Genomic DNA, 19,834 nt, shown 5'->3' with positions numbered 1-19,834 from the left:
AGTAACAAATATCTTCAAGGGTCTTAACTTTTCATTTCTTAATGGTAATGAAAATGAGAAGAAGCATTTCTTTGTAAATTTTGAAGAAAACTAAACTACCAATTTTGGGGGTGCGGGTTGGGTCACACCCAATGGTGCTCAGGGTTTACTCTTGGCTCTGTGCTCAGAAGTCACTCCTGGCAGGCATGGGGGACCATATAGTTTGTTGAGATTCGAACTACTGTCGTTCCTGGATTGGCTGCATGCAAGGCAAACGCCCTTACCACTGTGCTATCTCTCCATCCCCCAAACTACCAATTTTTGAATTTAAAAATTTAATGACTTTATTCAAATCCAAGTTGTTCATAATACAGTTGTTTCTGGCATTCAATATTCCAACACTAATCCCACCACCAGTGTAACAGTTTCTCCACTTTTATTCCCAGTTTCCCCCCTCCCCCAAGCCTGCCACTTTGGAAGGCACAAAATAATTTATCTTATATTGCATATTATAACTAAATTGTTTTAGAATTGTTGGAAAAGTCTTAAGTAAAAGAAAATACAACTGAGAGGCAAATGGAACTATCAAAATTTAGATCAATAAAGGTCAATTTGAAATGATTGTCTATCTCTCTACAGTGTTACTAAAGGCAGTGTCTAAGAGTGGATGGGGCTGTGGCCAGTGTTAGCTGAGCCATCTGTGCTACTGTTTAAGTGAACTGATAGATTTTTATGCAACTCTCCCACCAGATATGTTGTGATCCTATTGGGTTGACACTGCTATATAATTTTGAGGTGTCACATGGTTTGGTATATATAGATATAGAACAAATTTGGTGGCTTGGCCTTAAAGTGTAAGCTGTGGACTATTTCTGTGGAAGGTTGTAGGGTGTGGCTGTGGGCTTCTGTATCTTCAGGAAGAAAAGGTAATCTGCCTACCCTCAATATGAGAAGGCCCTAGTGTTTTCAGCCTGGACCAGACTACCCGGGAAGAGTCAGTGAAAATCATTTCCTGTTGGTGATCAGTAGTTGAGCTGGCCAAACCAGCAATTTTTCATTTCAATCCAGTACATTTTGTTTTCTGAGATTCTTTCTTTAAGATTATGAAAAGATTATCCTGCTCTATTCTAGAATTGTGTAGTTTCCATTTCTAAATGTGTTATGTAGTATGAAGTATGATTGAAGTTTTAAAGATAATCTTATCTATACTCACTTTTCCAAAACTATTTGTTGAGAGGTATTTTACACTAGTTGATTGCCTTATATGTCTGAGAAATGCAGTAATTCTGTACACTGAAATCTATTTTGTAATTTTTTCCACTGGCTTATCTCTCTACCTTCATATTACCACACTGTGTTAATTATTATAGGTTTATAACAAAATATTTTGGAGGTTGGGGAATCTCATGAAGTGATCAGGTTGGGGAATCTCATGAAGTGATCAGGTGGCCTGGAGATGGCCTCAAACCATCATTTGTGATTCTGCCTTGTTCAACTGAAGTTCAGTTTAAGCAGCTAAGGATGAGGTACTGCTCAGTCCTTACCCTTCCAGAGGTGGCATGGACCACCCTTATAAAGCTGAGGGAGGTGCCAATGCTGTCCATGCATTGGTCCCTGTGGTGCCAGGGCTGAAACTGTCAAAGCATGTTCCCTGACTTTTCTATTGGCTCCCTGACACCTATAAGCAGTCTTTATTTTAGGTTTATATGGTCTACAAAAGTTTTATTTTCATTATACTTTGAATTATACTGGTTCTTTCCGATTTTCTACAAGTGTTATAGTAGAATCTCCATGTTAATTATAAGTTACATAATTTTTATCAAGATATTTTTATTAATTTATTGCACTGAATAGACACTAGGGTACCATATTGACTAGAATTAGTAAAAAGACATCTTTTTTATTGGAAAAGTATGAGGGAGGAAGTGTTATTTCTTTACTATTTTGTATGTTATACTATATTTTTATAGAGACCCACAATAACATATTTTTATTGTGGGCAAAGTGAATTACAAATCTTTCACAGTAATATTTAAGGCACATAGTAGTAATAAATGAGGGGTATTCCCACCACCAATGTTGTCCTCTCTCCACTCCTGTTCCCAGCATGCATCCCTCTTCCCCCTCTTCTACCCCCCGTAATGCTAGTGCAACTGTTCTCCCCATGTACAGCTTGATGTAGATTCGGTATCATTTCTGTCGTCATTGATTTTGGATTTTGTGTTCAAGTCTGATCATTTTTTATTTTCACCAAATGAACATACGACTGTCTGGTCTTGGTACCATCCATTTTTCTCCCCCTAATTATGATGCTGATCAAGGTGATTCCAGTAATGTGGCTCTATTGGAGTTATAAGAAGGGATATGGGAGGAGTTCGTCTAGGTGCTATAAGTATCCCTTTGGAAGAAGAAAGGAGAAAGAAGAAAAGAGAAGAAAAAAGTAACAAAACAAAATAAAACTAGACAAGACAAAAACAAAACAAAACAAAAACCAGTAAGGGATTAACAAAAAAAAGTACAAAAATGATTAAGGAAAAAAAAAGTGCTCGCTTCAGCAGCACATATACTAAAATTGGAACAATACAGAGAAGATTAGCATGGCCCCTGCACAAGGATGACACGCAAATTCGTGAAGCGTTCCATATTTAAAAAAAAAAAAGTAAACCAAACACCAAAACCAAAAAAGAAACCAACAAAACCAAACAAAGAAACAAACAAAAAACAAAAAACCAAAAAACTAAAATTCAAAAACAAAACGCAAGCAAAAACAAGAAAAGAGAAAAAGAAAGAAAAAAAAAAAGACCAGCAACTTCTTAAAAAAAAAAAAAAGGGGGGGGGTTGTATTTCTTTTTTTTTTTCTTTTCTTTGCATAGATACAGAAACATTGGGGAAATTAGAACGGGAATTCCCTTGGTCTAAGAGATACATGGTTTCTCCTCCCTTGAAGCATACTGCCATGGGAACAACTACAGGCTCCGTACTCACTCTTTAACAAACCCAAGGTCTTTTTATAGTGCCAGAAGACTTTCCGCTCATATGTGGGCGATGACATCCCGCCTCTGTAGCTGAAGATCTTGCTATTTGTGTAAGTCATAGGAGTAAGGCAAGGAGAGAGGTTTTCTGGTTTGTTTGTTCGTTTTTTACGGTTCTAGAATTTCTGTCTCATCACTATTTTTGTAATCAGTCTTCTGTGGTTAGTGGACTTGGTTTTTGCTCAGATCCTAGGTCAGAGCCAAGGCTATAGTCTTTCAGCATGGTTCCAGATGTTCTGCTCATTACAGTTGTCAAAGTCAGACCTCTGAGATTAGAGATCTTGGTTTTTGTATGAATCAAAAGTTGAGGCTCAGTCAAGGAAATTCCTCATTGGTCCCTTGCTAGGTTCTGTCCAGTCCGTGTTTGTCAAGGTCAATCTTCTGTAAATAACAATTTTGGTTTTTGCTTAGGGCATAGGATGACATGTCTCTCAATTGTATCATACCGCTAGATGGTGAGATAGGGCAGCCCTCTCCTAACTCAAGTTGTTCATGTCAGGCTGTCATGGTATAACTGGTGCAAGTTGGTGCCTGGGCGGCATTAGCAATTTCCCTGGGCAGAGTCTGGTTCCTGGTGGTGTTGCTGGGACCTGTGTCAGTTTCACGTCTAGGATCTGAGGTTCTGGGTTGGACGGTCACTGTCCAATCACATGGAGTCTAAGTTGGGACCACATGACATAAATAACATAATTTTTATTCTTAAAACTAAAGCAACAAATTCCAGAGCTTCTAAAATTATTACCAATATAAGTTTTAAAATAAATTTTAGATATGAACCATCACTAATGACAGAAAAATGTGACTTGTAATCAAGAGTTAAATGAAAAGAGATCACAAAGTAATCTGCAAGAGTTTCTCCTAGCTTATGTTCAGGGGTCACTTTTGGTCATTAGAGAGACCTATATGCAGTGCCAGGGAATAAAACTGTGTTGAATAGCCACATTCAACACAAGTGCTTTAAACCTTTAACTGTATCTTCAGTCCTAATCTGAATAAATTTTTTTACATTACAGATTTACAATTCTTCTTCTATAGTACTCTCTTAGAATGTTAATATTCTCTGAATACTAACTCTCTTAGCAACACCCCGCTAATAGTACAATATTCCTAATTGCATATGCTCTGTTGTACATAACATTGCTATAACTTATTTAGGTGAATTCTTGTTACTGCAAATGGCAGGATTTCTGTTTTGTTGTTGTTGTTTTTGTAGTTGTTTGTATGATCAATAGAATCCATTATGTGTAATTGCATATACACATGCAACATTTTTTTTATCTAATTCTCTACTGATGAGCTCTAAGTTTGTGGCTATATTTGGACTACTTTAAATACTGCCAACAGTAAATGTGGGTATGCTGATATAGTTTTAATGGATAATGTTTGTTATTTTCCTTGATTAGGCGACATTTAGTCATTTTAGTTTTTGGAGGGCCACACTTAAAGGTACTTAGGACTTACTTTTGGCTCTGTACTCAAGGTTCACTCTTGGCAGGCTTAGAGTTTGATATAGGGTGACAAGAATCAAACCCAGGATGTCATATGCAAGGCAAGTGTTCCAACCTCTGTACTTTTACTCCATATCCAGTCATTTTCATGTTTAATAATCTATTTTTAAGTCACATTGGATTATAAAAGTGTAAATATTTACAACTTTTTTGGGTACAATGTAAGCCACTTCTTGCCCATCACCAAAATCCTTTATCATTTTCCCATAGGCCATTGGACCCTTATTTGAAGTCAAGGTGTTATTTTCTCTGGATTTTAATCTCTTCTTTTGCTTTATTTCTTTATGTAACACATGTGAGAGAGGTCATCTGGTCTTTAAATAAGTATTTAGCTTATAAAAGTGCCAAACATAATCCACTTAAATGAGTTTATTTATGACTCCCTATACCCATTCTACTACATGGTGCATTATCTATCTATCTATCTATCTATCTATCTATCTATCTATCTATCTATCTACTGACTTGATGAGAAATTGATTTTATCATTATATTTGATTCTGACAATTGATAAGTTCACTTGCTCTCATAATTTCAAAGCATATAAATATATATGTTTTTATTCCATATTGTTTTTAATTCTCCTGATGCTAACTTAAGTTCCATCTCCTAGAATATTTTTTATTTATTCAGAGTTACATATAAAAAATAGCACCTCTTTACTAATATATACCTTAAGTGAATCAAAACATACCTTTATGCCTTTCTAATTTCTTTCTCAATGTCAATGGTTCAAGTTTGTTTCCAGGTGTTATAGAAGTAGTCTTAATAGATAATCAACTCTTATATATAATTACTTCCCTAAGAATGGTGTTAGCTAAAGTAATTCAAATCAAAGTTGTCATTTTTGATAGATATTCTCATGAGATGACTCATTATATAAAATTGTCAACTAATGACTCTATAATACAAATCAAGTCATTTTGCCAACAAATAGAACTTGTAAACTGTTTTCTTTGTTCTCCAAAGACACTTCCCCCAAAAACTTTGCTGATCTATTTGTGTAAATATGTATCCAATAAAAGTTAGTTTAACTTAATATTAATAACTATGGTTCAGAAAATTTGGATAATCATAAATCTTGCTTATGAATGCTTATTCTTATTGTATGCTTGAAAGTGAGCACATAAAGTGGGTTAATTTGACACTTATGAGTAGTACAATATAAAATTATGTTGTATAGTATATTTTATGATCTGTTCTTTTAGTTTAAAAATCTTTATTTTTTAAGCAAGAATTTCATAGTAAACTATGTAATTAGAATTACTGAAGAAATAGTTATTATGTGTGAGACAACTATTTTGTGGGACTATTGATAATTATTTTACACATACTAAAAGGCATTTTAACAGTCACATTAAGAAAACAGTTCTTTCCATGTAAGAATATTGTTAGAGAATTGTTCAAGAAGATATATGGACCTACTTTATTTGATTATTTTGTGAGAGAATTATATCTTTAATCAGTAACAAATTATTTCTTTCTTATAAATTTATTTTTATTCATAGTCATTAATATATTTATTTTGTATTATTCTCTGTAATATTTAGAATAAAATCCTAGTCTTCCTCTAGGAAAAAAGTTTTGTCAATTAACTATACTTTAGATTCCTTTGACTTGTTACACTCTCATTCAGCCAATATTTATTTGCCTTTTCATTTTGCTAAGATTTTAATTATTATTTTTCATTTTATTTTGCATTGTATTGCATCTATACAATACTAACCATATTTTCACCAATTTATATTTGCCTTATTACTAGTTACATGAGGACTTAGTTTTCCTTCTGTTTAACACTATAGCTTCCCAATTAATCTCTACCAATGACATTTTTAAGCCTGCTATAATAATCTAAATTCCTTTTTAGATTGTCCATTCTTATATCACCATTCTGAGAGGCCTCCATTTTCTTCTATTACTTTCTAAATTCTGTTCTCAGACTTTACCATTTTGTTGACACATAATCTCCTCTGATACTAAATATATTTGAGCAATTTTTCTTGTACATATATTTTAATTTATGATGATATATCTTGTCCTTCCATTGAGCCTTTCCTTTTGGCATAATCTATTTAAAGGAGTTTGTGATAGGTTAATTACCATTTGTGTTTTTATCAATAGGAGCTTTTACCATAATACTTTAAACTTGCCCATAGCTCTCAATGTGAATATCTAGAGATTGATAAAATTCAAGTCAATGAAAATAATATACCTGATATTCTTATATTCACTTTATACTCAACTTTGTAGAAATATCTATTTTATTATAACATTTTGAGTGTTATATTCTACCTTTCTTCATGTTCAGGCCATATATAAAAAGACTTTGTTTCTAAAAAGCATTATAGTTTATGCAAATTGGTATGAACAAGAATATTCTTGGTCAAATAGAATACTATGTTGATGCTTTTAATAACTTCTATAAATGAAGCTTAAAATATAAAAGAATTTATACCCTTGTTTGAAGATAAAACTAGTTAAGAACCAAGGAAACAAGATCTTTCCTGTCAGTGTCTTTTACCAGGTTGATGAGAACTCAGTATAAACTACCACAAGTTCTTTTGAGAGATTGGTAATTTGTAATAAGGATAGCCTACAATTTAGAGAACAATTGCATTTTATATACATTTTCACCTTCTAAGGGGAATATTCCAGTCTCAAAAAACAGATACCCATTTAAACTTGTGACAAATTTTGCTTCCATAGATTTTGATCTCCATCCACTATGATGAAAGTATTTCATCAATAAGAATAATTTATAAATAAAAATGTAATTTACAGAATACCTTGGCAGTAAATGTTGATCGCTTCATCATAGTTCAGTCATGTTTGGAAAATCTAAGCAAGCTGCATGATTACTCCAGGAAGCACGGAATGCTGTGTCCAAATTAGGACCATCTGTGGTTAGAAAAAGTTGGAGGTTTTTAGTCATTCTTAAAGAATGGAAATCCGATTCTCCATGCTAAAAATGAGTGTAATCCTTTTTGTATCTGTAATTCAATAGTGCAATGGCCTTGGAATAGTCCAGCTCAACATACAGTTTATCAAAAGTGAAGATATTGGCTCCAAATAAGGGCTTATAATGGCCACTGACAAATACATCTGGGGTGGACTTGTTTGAACAAATATTCAGTTAAATTATGTATTTGTCCTTGGGTGATATTTGTTTCTGCTCATCTTTCTAAATAAATGGATAATGTGGGTGCAATTTGGTACCATGTAAAATCAAAGGAGAGTGTCAAATAACCATGCTTCTTCACAGAGCCAGACAGGTACTCTGCATCATCACTGAGTATGATACAAAGCGCACTAGCTATTGTGTTAGGCTTCCATTAGCCAAGTTAAGAATAACCCCGGCCTTGGTTTTTTGTCAAGTTAAAATATTCTCCTATTGAGTATTAATTCTATTTTTGTCTTGTTTCCCTGTGGTGTCAAGAATCTTATCTTTTATGAAACACTTACTTGGAAATACCAGAGTCTTTAGACCAGTATTAATGGCTACAAATTTATTTTTAAAAAATATTTTTATTTAAGTATCTTGATTATAGACATAATTGTAGTTGGATATCAGTTATATAAATAAAACACCCTTCACCAGTACAACATTTCCACTACCAAAGTCCCCCATTTCCCATCTCGCCCCTCCCCACAGCCTGTATTCGAGATAGGCCTTGCACTTCTCTCACTCTTTGAAATTGTTATAATAGTTGTCAGTGTAGTTATTTCTCTAGCTGCAATCACCACTCTTTTTTGCTGATCTTCATACTGTGATCCAGTCCTTCTGGATCTCATCACTATTATCTCTAGGCACTATTACAAAAAATGTCTTTTATTTTTCTTAAAACCCATAGATGAGTGAGACTATTCTGCTTCTATCTCTCTCCCTCTGAATTATTTCACTCAGCATAATAGATTTCATGTACATTATGTATAGAAAAATTTTATGACATCATCTCTCCTGACAGCTGCATAGTATTCCATTGTATATATGTACCACAGTTTCTTTAGCCACTCATCTGTTGAAGAGCATCTTGGTTGTTTCCAGAGTCTGGCTATTGTAAATAGCTATTACAATGGCTATTGTAAATAGGTGTCAGGAAGGCATTTTTTGCATTGTGTTTTTTTTTTTTTTTGTTCCTGGGGTATATCCCTAGGAGTGGTATAGCTGGATCATATGGGAGCTCCATTTCCAGTTTTTTGAGGAATTTTCATATTATTTTCCATAAGGGCTGGACTAGACGGCATTCCCACAAACAGTGAATGAGAGTTCCTTTCTCCCCACTTCCTCGCCAGCACAGATTGTTCTTGTTCTTTGTGATGTGTGCCAGTCTTAGTGTCATGAGATGGTACCTCATTGTTGTTTTGATTTGCATGATTGTGCAAATGATGATTAGTGAGCATTTTTTCATGTGCCTTTTGGCCATTTGTATTTCTTCTTTAACAAAGTGTCTGTTCATTTCTTCTCCCCATTTTTTGATGGGGTTAGATGTTTTTATCTTGTTAAGTTCTATCAGTGTCTTGTATATTTTTATATTAGCCCTTATCTGATGGTTATTGCATTAATAGTTTGTCCCATTCTGTGGGTGGGTTTTGTATTCTAGTCACTATTTCCTTTAAAGTGCACAAGCTTCTCAGCTTAATATAGTCCCATCTGTTTATCTTTGCTTCTACTTGTTTGGAGAATGATGTTTCCTCCTTGAAGATGCCTTTAGTGTCGATGTCATGGAGTGTTTTACCTACATATTTTTTTTACATATCTTATGGTCTCGGGTTTGATATCAAGGTCTTTAATCAATTTGAATTTGACCTTCATGCATGGTGTTAGATTGAGGTCTGCATTAGCTTTTTTTGCATGTGGCTGACCAGTTAGTAGTTCCTGCATTACTTGTTGAAGAGGTTTTCCTTGCTCCTTTTTGCATTTCTTGCCCCTTTATCAAATATTAATTGATTGTATGTTAAGTTCACATTCACAAGTTTTGTATGAGAAACAGTTTTCCATTCATGTTTTCTTTTCTAAAACCCAGATAGGTGGCAGGAGAGCAAAATTAGACAGTGTTGGGAGCACCCAGTCAGCTTTCCTCTTTGACAGGGAACAGGCAGTCTCCTCTGACTTCTGCAGTCATTGAGCAGCTAATGCTTCCCCTTTGTTTTCACACCTTCAATTAATTGGTAGAGCGTCAGAAAAGGAAATTGAATCAGAGAATAAACAGATGGTGTGTGGTGGGATTCAAAGAAAAGGAAATGTCAGGACAGGCATCCTAGCTCCTCTGGAGAAAAGAGCAATGGCTAATATTTTAATGCAAATGAAAAGTCCATTGAAATGTGTCAAGTGTCTTCTGTGTATTTGGGATAAAACTAGAATCCTGAATGCATTCTTGAACATTCAAACATTATCTGATACCAATTGATTTCCAACTTTCTGTCTTCTGAGCCTTCTCCTTATAGATCCTCTGGTTTTCTTTTTAAATCGTTCCAATGTGTCATGCCCTCTTCTCTTAGAGTTTGATAGTTTTCCTCTGAAAAAAAAATGCTTATCTATAATTGACTAAATTCTATTTTGTTATAAAAGCCTTTATCGAGCATCTAAGTTAGCTTCCTAGTATATCCTCATATTTATTTATTTATATACTCTCAACATATTTGCTGAATGACTTTTAATGCAATATATTTATTTATTACAAATATATTGTTACCTACAGAAATGCGATCTAATATGCAGATTGGTATTTGTATATGATATATAAGTATACATACATTTGTTAGAGTGCTTAATTTTTTCATTGAGGTTAATGCATGATCAAACTATTTTAAGTATAAATAAATGTTTAAGTAAATTTGAGGTTAAAGCTACTATTGGTCTTTTTTTAATATGATAGATATGCAGTTCAGAATTATTATTATAGGAAGATTGATACAAGTTCAAAATAATTAAATCTATAAAATTAAAGCTCTCTGAAATAAACTTTTTTCTTATATTTTTTTTTACTGGATTGTACATACTGCAAGTTATTTTTTCAGATAAAGTTGTTCATGATTGAATTACAGTCACTTGTAGGCATTTCCAGCCACCAGTATCCCCCTTCCTCTCTCTCTCTCTCTCTCTCTCTCTCTCTCTCTCTCTCTCTCTCTCTCTCTCTCTCTTTCTCTCTCTCCTCTCTCCTCTCTCCACTCTCTCCTTTGTCACTCCTCTGTATCTCCTCTGTCTCTCATCTGTCTCTCTCTCTGTGTCTTTCTCTGTGTCTCGACACCATGGTTTGCATGACTCTTTTTCGTTTGGTTGGTTGGTTGGTTCTTTTTTTTGGGGTGGTGGTTTTTGAGTCACACCTGGCAGTGCGCAGTGGTTACTCCTGGCACTACACTCAGAAGTCGCTCCTTGGGAGGGACTTCATGGGATGCCAGCATTTGAACTGATGTCCGTCTTGTGTTGGCTGCATGCAAGGCAAATGCTTGACCGCTGTGCTATTGCCCCATCACTCCGGCCCCTACACTGCCGTTAATAAAAGGGTGTCATACACGTCTTTTTCATAGTAGACTCATTTTTACTCTCTGCTCTTTGTGTCAAGCTTTCTACCTCCTAATCCTCATCTCTATTGTCTCTAAATATCATCCCCATACTGCCTTTTATTTTCTTATATCCCACAGATTTGTGAGATTATTCAATGTTTATCCCTCTCCATCTGAATCATAAAATAAATTTTTTAAAAATATTCTTCTAGGGGCTGGCGAGGTGGCGCTAGAGGTAAGGTGCCTGCTTTGCAAGCACTAGCCAAGGAAGGACTGCGGTTCCATCCCCCTGCGTCCCATATGGTCCCCCCAAGCCAGGGAAATTTCTGAGCACTTAGCCATGAGTAACCCCTGAGCATCAAACATGTGTGGCCCGAAAAACAAAAATACCAAAAAAAAAATTCTTCTAGGGGGTCGGAGAGATAGAATGGAGGTAAAGCGTTTGCCTTGCATGTGGAAGGTTGGTGGTTTGAATCCCAGCATACTCTATATACCCTATGGTCCCTGAGCCTGCCAAGAATGATTTCTTTTTTTTTTTTTTTTTAATATAATTTTTATTTTGATCATAGTGGCTTACATATTGTTGACAATAATATTTTAGGTACATATTTACATAAAATCAGGGGGGGATTCCCATCCCCAAATTGTCCTCCCTACACCCCCGTTTCTGTCTTACCTCCCATTTCCTCTTCCCTCACCCCCAGGGCGGCTAGAATATGTGGTCCCCTCTGTCTCTAACCAACTACTTAGTAGTCTTGCATCAGTTTGGTCTTGATGCCTCCCTTATTTCCCCCTCAAAGTAGGGGCAGGGGTAGCTAGTTCAAGTTGCGTGGTTTTGCCTGAAAAAGAGAAAATAAATAAACCGGGGTAAGAGTTTAATACCCCGAAAATGGGCAGAATCCTTCTAGAGGTTCTCATCATCGATTTGGGAAATGAAGGAGAAAAAGAAGTTGAAACACTCCACCAGTACCAAAAGAAGTGTCAAATATCCAGTGAGGACTCCAGCTATAACGATAAGCACCACAAAAAAACAGATAAAAAACAAACCAAAACAAACTAAAAAACAAACACAAACAAACAAAAAACACGCCGTGGTCTTGAAATAAGAAACATGGCGTAGCACATAACGAAAGAAAAGAAAGGAAGAGAAAGAAAAGAAAAAAAAAAAAAAAAGAATAATTGGGGCCAACAATTTCAATAATCACATCCAAACTGAGGAATCGACCAAAATAGCTAGGTAAATAAAAATAATAATAACAATAATAAATGAAGGTAAGATATATATATATATACATATACATAACCAAGGTTTTGTGTTTTTTGTATTTTTTTTTCCCTCCTGCCCTGGCACAGTAAATATTGGGGTCATTCGAAAAGGAATTCACTTGCCCTATAAGATATGGGGTTTCTCCGTCCTTGGAGTATACTGTCATGGAATCAGCTCTAGTCTTTGCTCAGGATCATTACTCTCCAGGTTGTGGTTTTTTTTTTTTTTTTTTTTTTTTTTTTTTGGTGTGTGGAAGGCTTCTGCTCTGTCCAGTGTGATACCGTCAGAGCTCTGTGTTTAGCAGTCCCAGTATCTGTACATATCCTGAGGTGGGACTTATGGTGAAGTCAGTCTTTGTGAATCTAGAGGTTCTGTTACCTCAGTGCCATTTTAATCCATCTTCTGTGGTTGGTGATCTTGGTCTTTGCGCTGAACCTAGGAAGGCATCTAGGATAGCGTCTTTCTTTGTTCTTCCAGAAGCCCCTTTCTGTTACAATTGTCTCTGCCGGACCTTTGGGACTGAGGATCATGCTTATTGTGCAGGTCTTAGTTCAAACCCTAGACTAGGGCTCTTTTATTGGTCCCAAGATGTATACAGTCTGGTCGTGGTTCTAGTATCCAGTCATCTGTAAATCACGATCTTGGCTTTTGGACCTACCAAAGGGTGCCGCGTCTTCTGGTTTTGTCTTGTCGTTAGCTGGTGAGGTAGGCTAAACTGCTCTAAGGTCAAGTTGTTCACATTTTCCTCATTGTCGAGATATCATGTTAGAGCTGGCCCTTGTTGTTGACCCTGCAGTAATAAGGCTGTCCCAGATGGAGATTGTTTCTTACAGCTGTTGTGAGGAGCTGTGCCGTTTCTATGTCTGGGATCCAGGGTTCAAGGCTGGTTGAATGGTATCTAATCACCTGAGGTCTAAGTTGATTCCACTTGACATATTTTCAAGGTAGGAGATAACCCTGTATTGTAAACAACTATGAGTTCCTATCTCTAGTAGATAAGAGCTCTTTTTTTTTTAAATATGTAAGATTTCCCCTTTATTTAGTGTGCCTTTGCAGGGGGAAGTGGTGCTCCATTATATGTCGGAGTATTTGGGGTGGACAGAGTGGGTAACAGAGATAGGTCACATACCCAAAGACGATTAAAAAAAAAAAAAAAAGGAAATAAAAGTGTATGTGCCCACAAATGTATATGTAAGGCAAACATTTAAATAAATAAGTTAATTAAAAAAAAAATAAAAAAAATAAAATGAGTTAGCGAAGTTTTTAAAGGACCAACGTGGTGCAAAAGACTACTTTGCATTTGGGAGAGAACAGGTAAAGAGTTGGTGTATTACAGGTCTTATGCCTATGTTGGAAGTACAGTTTTCCCATTGTCTTTTGGATTTTTCTTGTGGTGTGTGGGTTCCCAGGCATCTTCCAATCACACCCCCTGCCCCCCTTCAGATTGGTAAAAATTTGCAGCTGGGAGGTCTTGGAAGAGTTCTTGCATTGGGGATACTATTGGACCTAAGTCTGGTTTCAAGAAACAGTCCATGTTAGGGGGAGTTGGTAGGGAGGGTCTCGCAGCATGTGTCCACAGGGGAGTTGGCTGTCTTTTCTTGCAGGAGACGATGTGTGGGTTCGGTTGGGTGTCCCCTCGCCTGGGTGCTGGGTACTGGTTCATTGGGTAGGAGGTCGATCTTGATGCCTAAAAGATTAAGGACTGAGGGTGGAGAGTTTTAATATGGTGGGAGATCTGGATGGGATTGAGGGGTGAAGGGATAGTTGGATTTCCGGGGGGGAGAAAGGGGAAGGTATATGGGAGGAGTATGAAGGAAAGTGCAGAGCCAGGAGTAACTCCTGAGTGCTGCCAGGTGTGACCCAGAAACCAAACCAAAACAAACAAAAAAAATTCTAGATTTTGAGTACTGCTTTGCTCTATTTATATATGTTAGTAGAGGATGGATGTGCAAAGATAACTCATTTTCTAACTGGAACATTTTTTTTGTTTGTTTTGCTTTGTTTTGGGGAGGGGTATGCCTTGCTGTGCTCAAGTCTCACTTCTGACTCTGTGCTCAAGGAACATTCCTAGTATGGCTTAGGAGACCATATATGTGCTGGAGATTGAACCTATGTTAGCCACTTGCACGGCAAGTGCCCTAGACTTGTTGTTGAATAACTTATTACCTCATTAACTTGTCAATATCAATCTCTCTGTATTTAAAAAGCTCTTAAATCAGACAGAACTTCTGATAATGTCTTCTTATTTTAAATAAATTTATTTGAATTCTAACATATAGCAGCAGAATTCCTCAACTTCAGTACCAGTGTTTGGTTGAAGAACTAGAGGAACAGTTATATGCCAGAAACTGGAAGTCTTGTTTAAATGAATGTTAGAGATAAAAAATAAATAAAAATAAGGTGACCAAGATAATTTCTAAACTTCTTACTTTTTCAGCCATACCTAAAACTTCTAGTATACAGGCAAATTTTCCTTTAAAATGACTTTTTCCGGGGCCAGAGAGATAGCATGGAGGGAGGGCTTTTGCCTTGCATGCAGAAGGATGGTGGTTCGAATCCCAATATCCCATATGGTTCCCTGAGCCTTCCAGGGGCCATTTCTTTTTTTTTTTTTTCATTCCATGAACTTTTATTTTAAAAATGTAAATCTATTTCAAGTAACATTTGCCTCATTATTTGATAAATACATTAATAATATTTTAATCCCCATAGTTACATATTTTAACTAATCTGAAATTTTTCTGGTGGTCAAATTTAGTGCAAAGACCAATTATTGAAACTCACAGATATGGTTATAATTTTTTCTCAATCTAATTGTTTAAAGCCTGAACTCATACTATATTATACTACTATATTATACTATACTGTACTGTACTATGCTGTGCTGTGCTGTGCTATGCTATGCTATGACCTATGATACATTTTTTTTTTGCCACACTCAGTGATGCTCAGTGGTTACTCCAGGCTATGCACTCAGAAATGGCTTTTAACTCAGGAAACCATATGGAATGTGGAGGATCAAACCACGGTCCATCATAGGCTAGTGTGCTCAAGGCCTATGCCCTACTGCTTGCACTACCGCTTGCTCCACCTGCTCCAGCCCCACTATGCTACAATTTTAAGGGTTATTCTGTTCTCTGATTAGTGTAAATTTCCAGGGGCGATTTCTAGGAATAGAGCCAGGAATAACCTCTGAGCTCGTCCAGGTGTGACACCCCCCCAAATGACTTTTTCAGGGACCATTGAGAAAACATGGTATTGAAAGCATTCACCTTATATGTGGCTGATCGTCACTTCAATCCTTGGCACTATGTACGGTCCCAGAGCACTGCCTGGATTATCTACTGGGTGTGGCCCCAAACCAAACAAAGCTCCAGATTTTTTCTAATACCTTGCTACAGAATAAATATTTTCAGTAAATTTTTGTTTAAGTATAGTATTACATGATTATCACTATTAGTTGCTGTGGTGGGTTCTGTTCTACAGCTCTAGTGGGCTTTAATAAATTCTACGTAAAGGAATTGGGTGAAAACACAAACTGGGTGGTGAAATAACATGAAATAATGAGACCATACAGTGAATGTATGGGGAAACAAGTTCTGGCAAGCATGTTACAACTCTAATCTCCATGCTAGGAGTTTTTAAAGGGAAAAATGACGATCTTAGGCTTGAAAAGAATTTCTGCATTAACAAGGAGCAGAAAAACAGAAACATTGGCAGTAGGCCTGCTGGTTATACCTAACAATCTAACTGGCTAGGCAGCTCAGGTGAATAGGATCTTATCTAAATCCTGAGTAAGAAGGGGGAAAGTTAGCATTTCAAAAAGGAAGGGGATACCTGACTGATAGGTTCTGTGGGCTAGCAGGGAAAGCTGCTTTTGAGTAAGAGAGATCCAGCTCATGGGGGGCCTGAGAGATAGCATGGAGGTAGGATGTTTGCCTTGCTTGCAGAAGGATGGTGATTTGAATCCCGGCATCCCATATGATTCCCCCACGCCTGTGTGGAGGGATTTCTGAGCGTAGAGCCAGAAGTAACCCCTGAGTGCAGCCGGGTGTGACCAACAAACAAACAAACAAACAAACAGACAAAAAACAAAAAAGAGAGAGATCCAAGTGAAAGAAATGTAAATTTTGTACCTGGCTACAAGTGATGACTATAGCTAAGTTTCTGACCATGCTTTTAGATGTAAATAGGACTGACAGAGAGAAGAAAAAATGTCTTGGCTTCATTTGGTACTGAAAATTCTCTGGGCAAAATAATTTGTTTGAGGCCATATTTTGGAATGTAAGTGTACAAGGGAAAAATAACATTTAGGTGGAATAATATGAAGGGAATATAATGTCATTACCATGACATGAATTTCAGAAATATCTCTTCGGGATTTCCTCAACTCTCCACACAGGGGTAAAACTTCCAAAGCAGGCCTTTTGAATGGAATCCCATGGTTCTCCGCGCCAGGAAAATTCAGGAATTTCATTTAGGGGGTCTACTGAATCATCCCTTTAATTGGAGATATAGAAATTATTTTCCAATGGTGAAGGCAATTAATATTTTGTTTTGTTTTGTTTGGGGCCACACTTAGTGACGCACAGGGGTTATTCCTGGCTATGAGGTCAGAAGTCGCTCCTGGCTTTGGGGACCATATGGGTTGTCAGGGATTGAACTGCAGATGCCTTACCTCTAGCGCCACCCAGGCTAGCAATTAGTATTTTAAAACAAAATAATTTAGTCTAAATTAAGTAACCACTGATTATTTTTCTATGGTATTAGACGTTTTCTTCTCTTTTGGCTAATAAAAAATTATGCAAACAATGGGTTGTACATAATTCAGTAAAGTTAATCAGATATCCAAATTTGTAACTCAAATTTGTAATTCAAATATAAATTTCTTCATTTATTTTCTATATGTCTTTCTATGTTTTTGATACGCACTTTGGAGTTATTATATTAATGAAAAATTACTTAGTCTTTCTCTCACAAGTAATTTCTTTCTCAATTTTCCCCATCTTGATTAATAATGACTTTATTCTGTTCAGTCCTAAAACTTAAAAAAATGGAGCCATAGTGATAGCACAGCAGTAGGGCATTTTTCTTGCATGCAGCCAACACTGGGCAGACTCTGGTTTGATTCCTGGCATCCAAGATAGTCCCTGAGCTTGCCAGGAGGACTTCTGAGCACAGAGCCAGGTGTAACCCCTGTGCACCGCCAGGTGTAATCCAAAAACCAAAAGAAAAAAAAACAACCCAAAACCCAAATTCCCTTTTTTTTTTCTTATTCTATGTCAGTTGGATTTGCATATTGTGTTGCTAATCTAAATGCTTCCTTTATTTTGTTGTGATCCTGGTCCATTCAATTTGATCTCTGATTACTGTAAATGCCTGAGTACCAACTTTTCTATTCCTGACTGCTCAAATTTGCCCACTACATAGTAGTTACTGTAGTTCTATGCTTACAATCTTTACAACCTGTCACTCCTCTGCTAAATAAGTCATTAAAATGTCTCCCAATGATGGATGCAAAGTAGCCTTCAGCATTTCAGATTTCAGCTAGTCATCTATACTTTCTTGTTTTACCAGAAATGCTCCTATATAATGTGCTTTCTATTGAGAACTTTTCACAATGTCTTGTCCTGCTTGAATAGGGTTCTTCATATATTCGCCTCACTCACTCTCCCACCTTCTTCAACAGCGAAATGTCTTCTCATCCATGAAGTTTTCTCTAACTAGCTAATTTAAAAATCTTAGTATTTCTCTTCTTTTTTCTCTATATTATAATTGTAATTCCATATATATATATATATATATACATACACATATATTTATACTTTAGTATAATAGAACCTTGCTAAACATAAATATTATATAAACACATTTTTAAGTTTAAACTTGAGTTCAATATTTGAATTTATATGTTTAAGAATAAATAAGATTTCTAAATATTGTAAGTGGAAATATAGCATATAATTTTATTATTTATTTATTTACTTTGGTTTGAGGACCAAAGCCAGTGATGATCTGGGGTACTCCTGGCTCTGAACTTGGAGTGCTTGGGAGATCATATTGCCAGGACTTCTAATTTGAAGTTCATTGCTATTTTATCAAGGAAAGTAGTGGTTGAAGAATGGTGACCAACCAACACCAGCTTGCTTTTTTATATTTCTAACAGTATTTTAATTATTTTTTCATTAAATATTTGTCTCTTGAAAAAAGGCATACTTTTTTATATCCTGAATATCTGACACAAGGCTGAGTCTAATACACGGTAAGTGTTTTGCAAACCAATGACTAATAGAAAATCTAGCTAGTGACTCCAAGTAGAAAAACTTTCTTTGGACACGTATCTGTTTAGATCTTTTGTCAAAAAAAAAATTACTGGTGGGTCTTGACGGATAGTACAGCTAGTAAAGTATAGCCTTGCATGCAGCTAACCCAGGTTCAATCCTTGACAATTTACAGAGCTAGGAGTAAATCCTGAGCACACCCTTCTTCTCTCCAAAATTGAATTTTTTGCTTTTGTATTGTTGTTGAGTTGAATTGTTTGAATTCTTTGTAACTGTACTTTTATACAAAACCAAGTTATTTGGAATAAAAATTTGGATTTGGAATAAAAATTAGGAATGAAACGACAGTAGTTCTGTCTGATACCTTTAAATGGAGAATCTCTTAGGGCTTGACATCTGAAAACTCTGTTAATTGTCAGGATATTACCAATGAGGTAATTATTATTATTATTATTATTATTATTATTGTTATTATTATTATTATGGAGCTTACCTCATTGGTCCAAAATAAAGTAATATTTCAAAACCTCATTTCTTCTGTTTTTATAATGTATGACCACTCTAATTGGTCTCATTTTCTTTAATTTTTAGTTCCAAGTGTTCCCATAAATGTTACTTTTTCTGATGTTCAGTCTACTAGTGCAACACTGACCTGGATGAGACCTGAAACAATCCAGGGTTATTTCCAAAATTATAAGATTACCACTCAACTTCGAGCTCAGAAATGCCAAGATTGGGAATCTGAAGACTGTGTTGAAAATCAGAAAATCCAGTACCTCTATGATGCTTACCTAACAGAAGAGACAGTGTATGGACTAAAGAAATTCAGATGGTACAGATTCCAAGTGGCTGCCAGCACCAATGCTGGGTTTGGCAACGCTTCCGATTGGATCTCCACACAAACCCTGCCTGGCCGTGAGTATTGCATACTATGTCTTTATATACATGGTACCTATTTTTTGAATTATCTTTAAATGAATGATAGGATTGTGCATATAATCACTGAAAATATACATGATTATTAGAAGTGAGAACTGGCTGTTAGTAGAAAACTTATTGTGGCAAAGAGATAATGAGGATTTTACAGCAGAATTGGGGCAGTAATGGAGGGAAGTAGACACTGTGGTCGTGGGTGTTATGGTGGAACATTTCATGTATAGAACCCTAGCATTAACAATCTTGTAACCTACCTAAACTTTATATAAAATATACTATTTGCTAATAATATACAACAGCATATTTTCAATGAATTGAATCCATTGG

At 36.0% G+C, this 19,834-nt stretch overlaps 1 protein-coding gene and 1 non-coding gene across 2 annotated transcripts in view; both read left to right on the top strand.

Moving 5' to 3' along the window:
• Positions 1 to 19,834, top strand: part of PTPRQ (protein tyrosine phosphatase receptor type Q) — a 196,462-nt gene that overhangs the window by 86,139 nt on the left and 90,489 nt on the right. Inside the window, 1 exon segment of the mRNA XM_049783346.1 lies at positions 19,163 to 19,486. Coding sequence (XP_049639303.1) covers positions 19,163 to 19,486 — 324 coding nt within the window.
• LOC126023434 (U6 spliceosomal RNA) lies at positions 2,522 to 2,628 on the top strand. Its single transcript, XR_007500557.1, has one exon. It is a non-coding gene; the product is annotated as a U6 spliceosomal RNA (small nuclear RNA).

The sequence above is a fragment of the Suncus etruscus genome, chromosome 11 (assembly GCF_024139225.1).
Source record: "Suncus etruscus isolate mSunEtr1 chromosome 11, mSunEtr1.pri.cur, whole genome shotgun sequence".
NCBI lineage: Eukaryota > Metazoa > Chordata > Mammalia > Eulipotyphla > Soricidae > Suncus > Suncus etruscus.
This window is presented reverse-complemented; position numbering and strand designations above follow the sequence as displayed.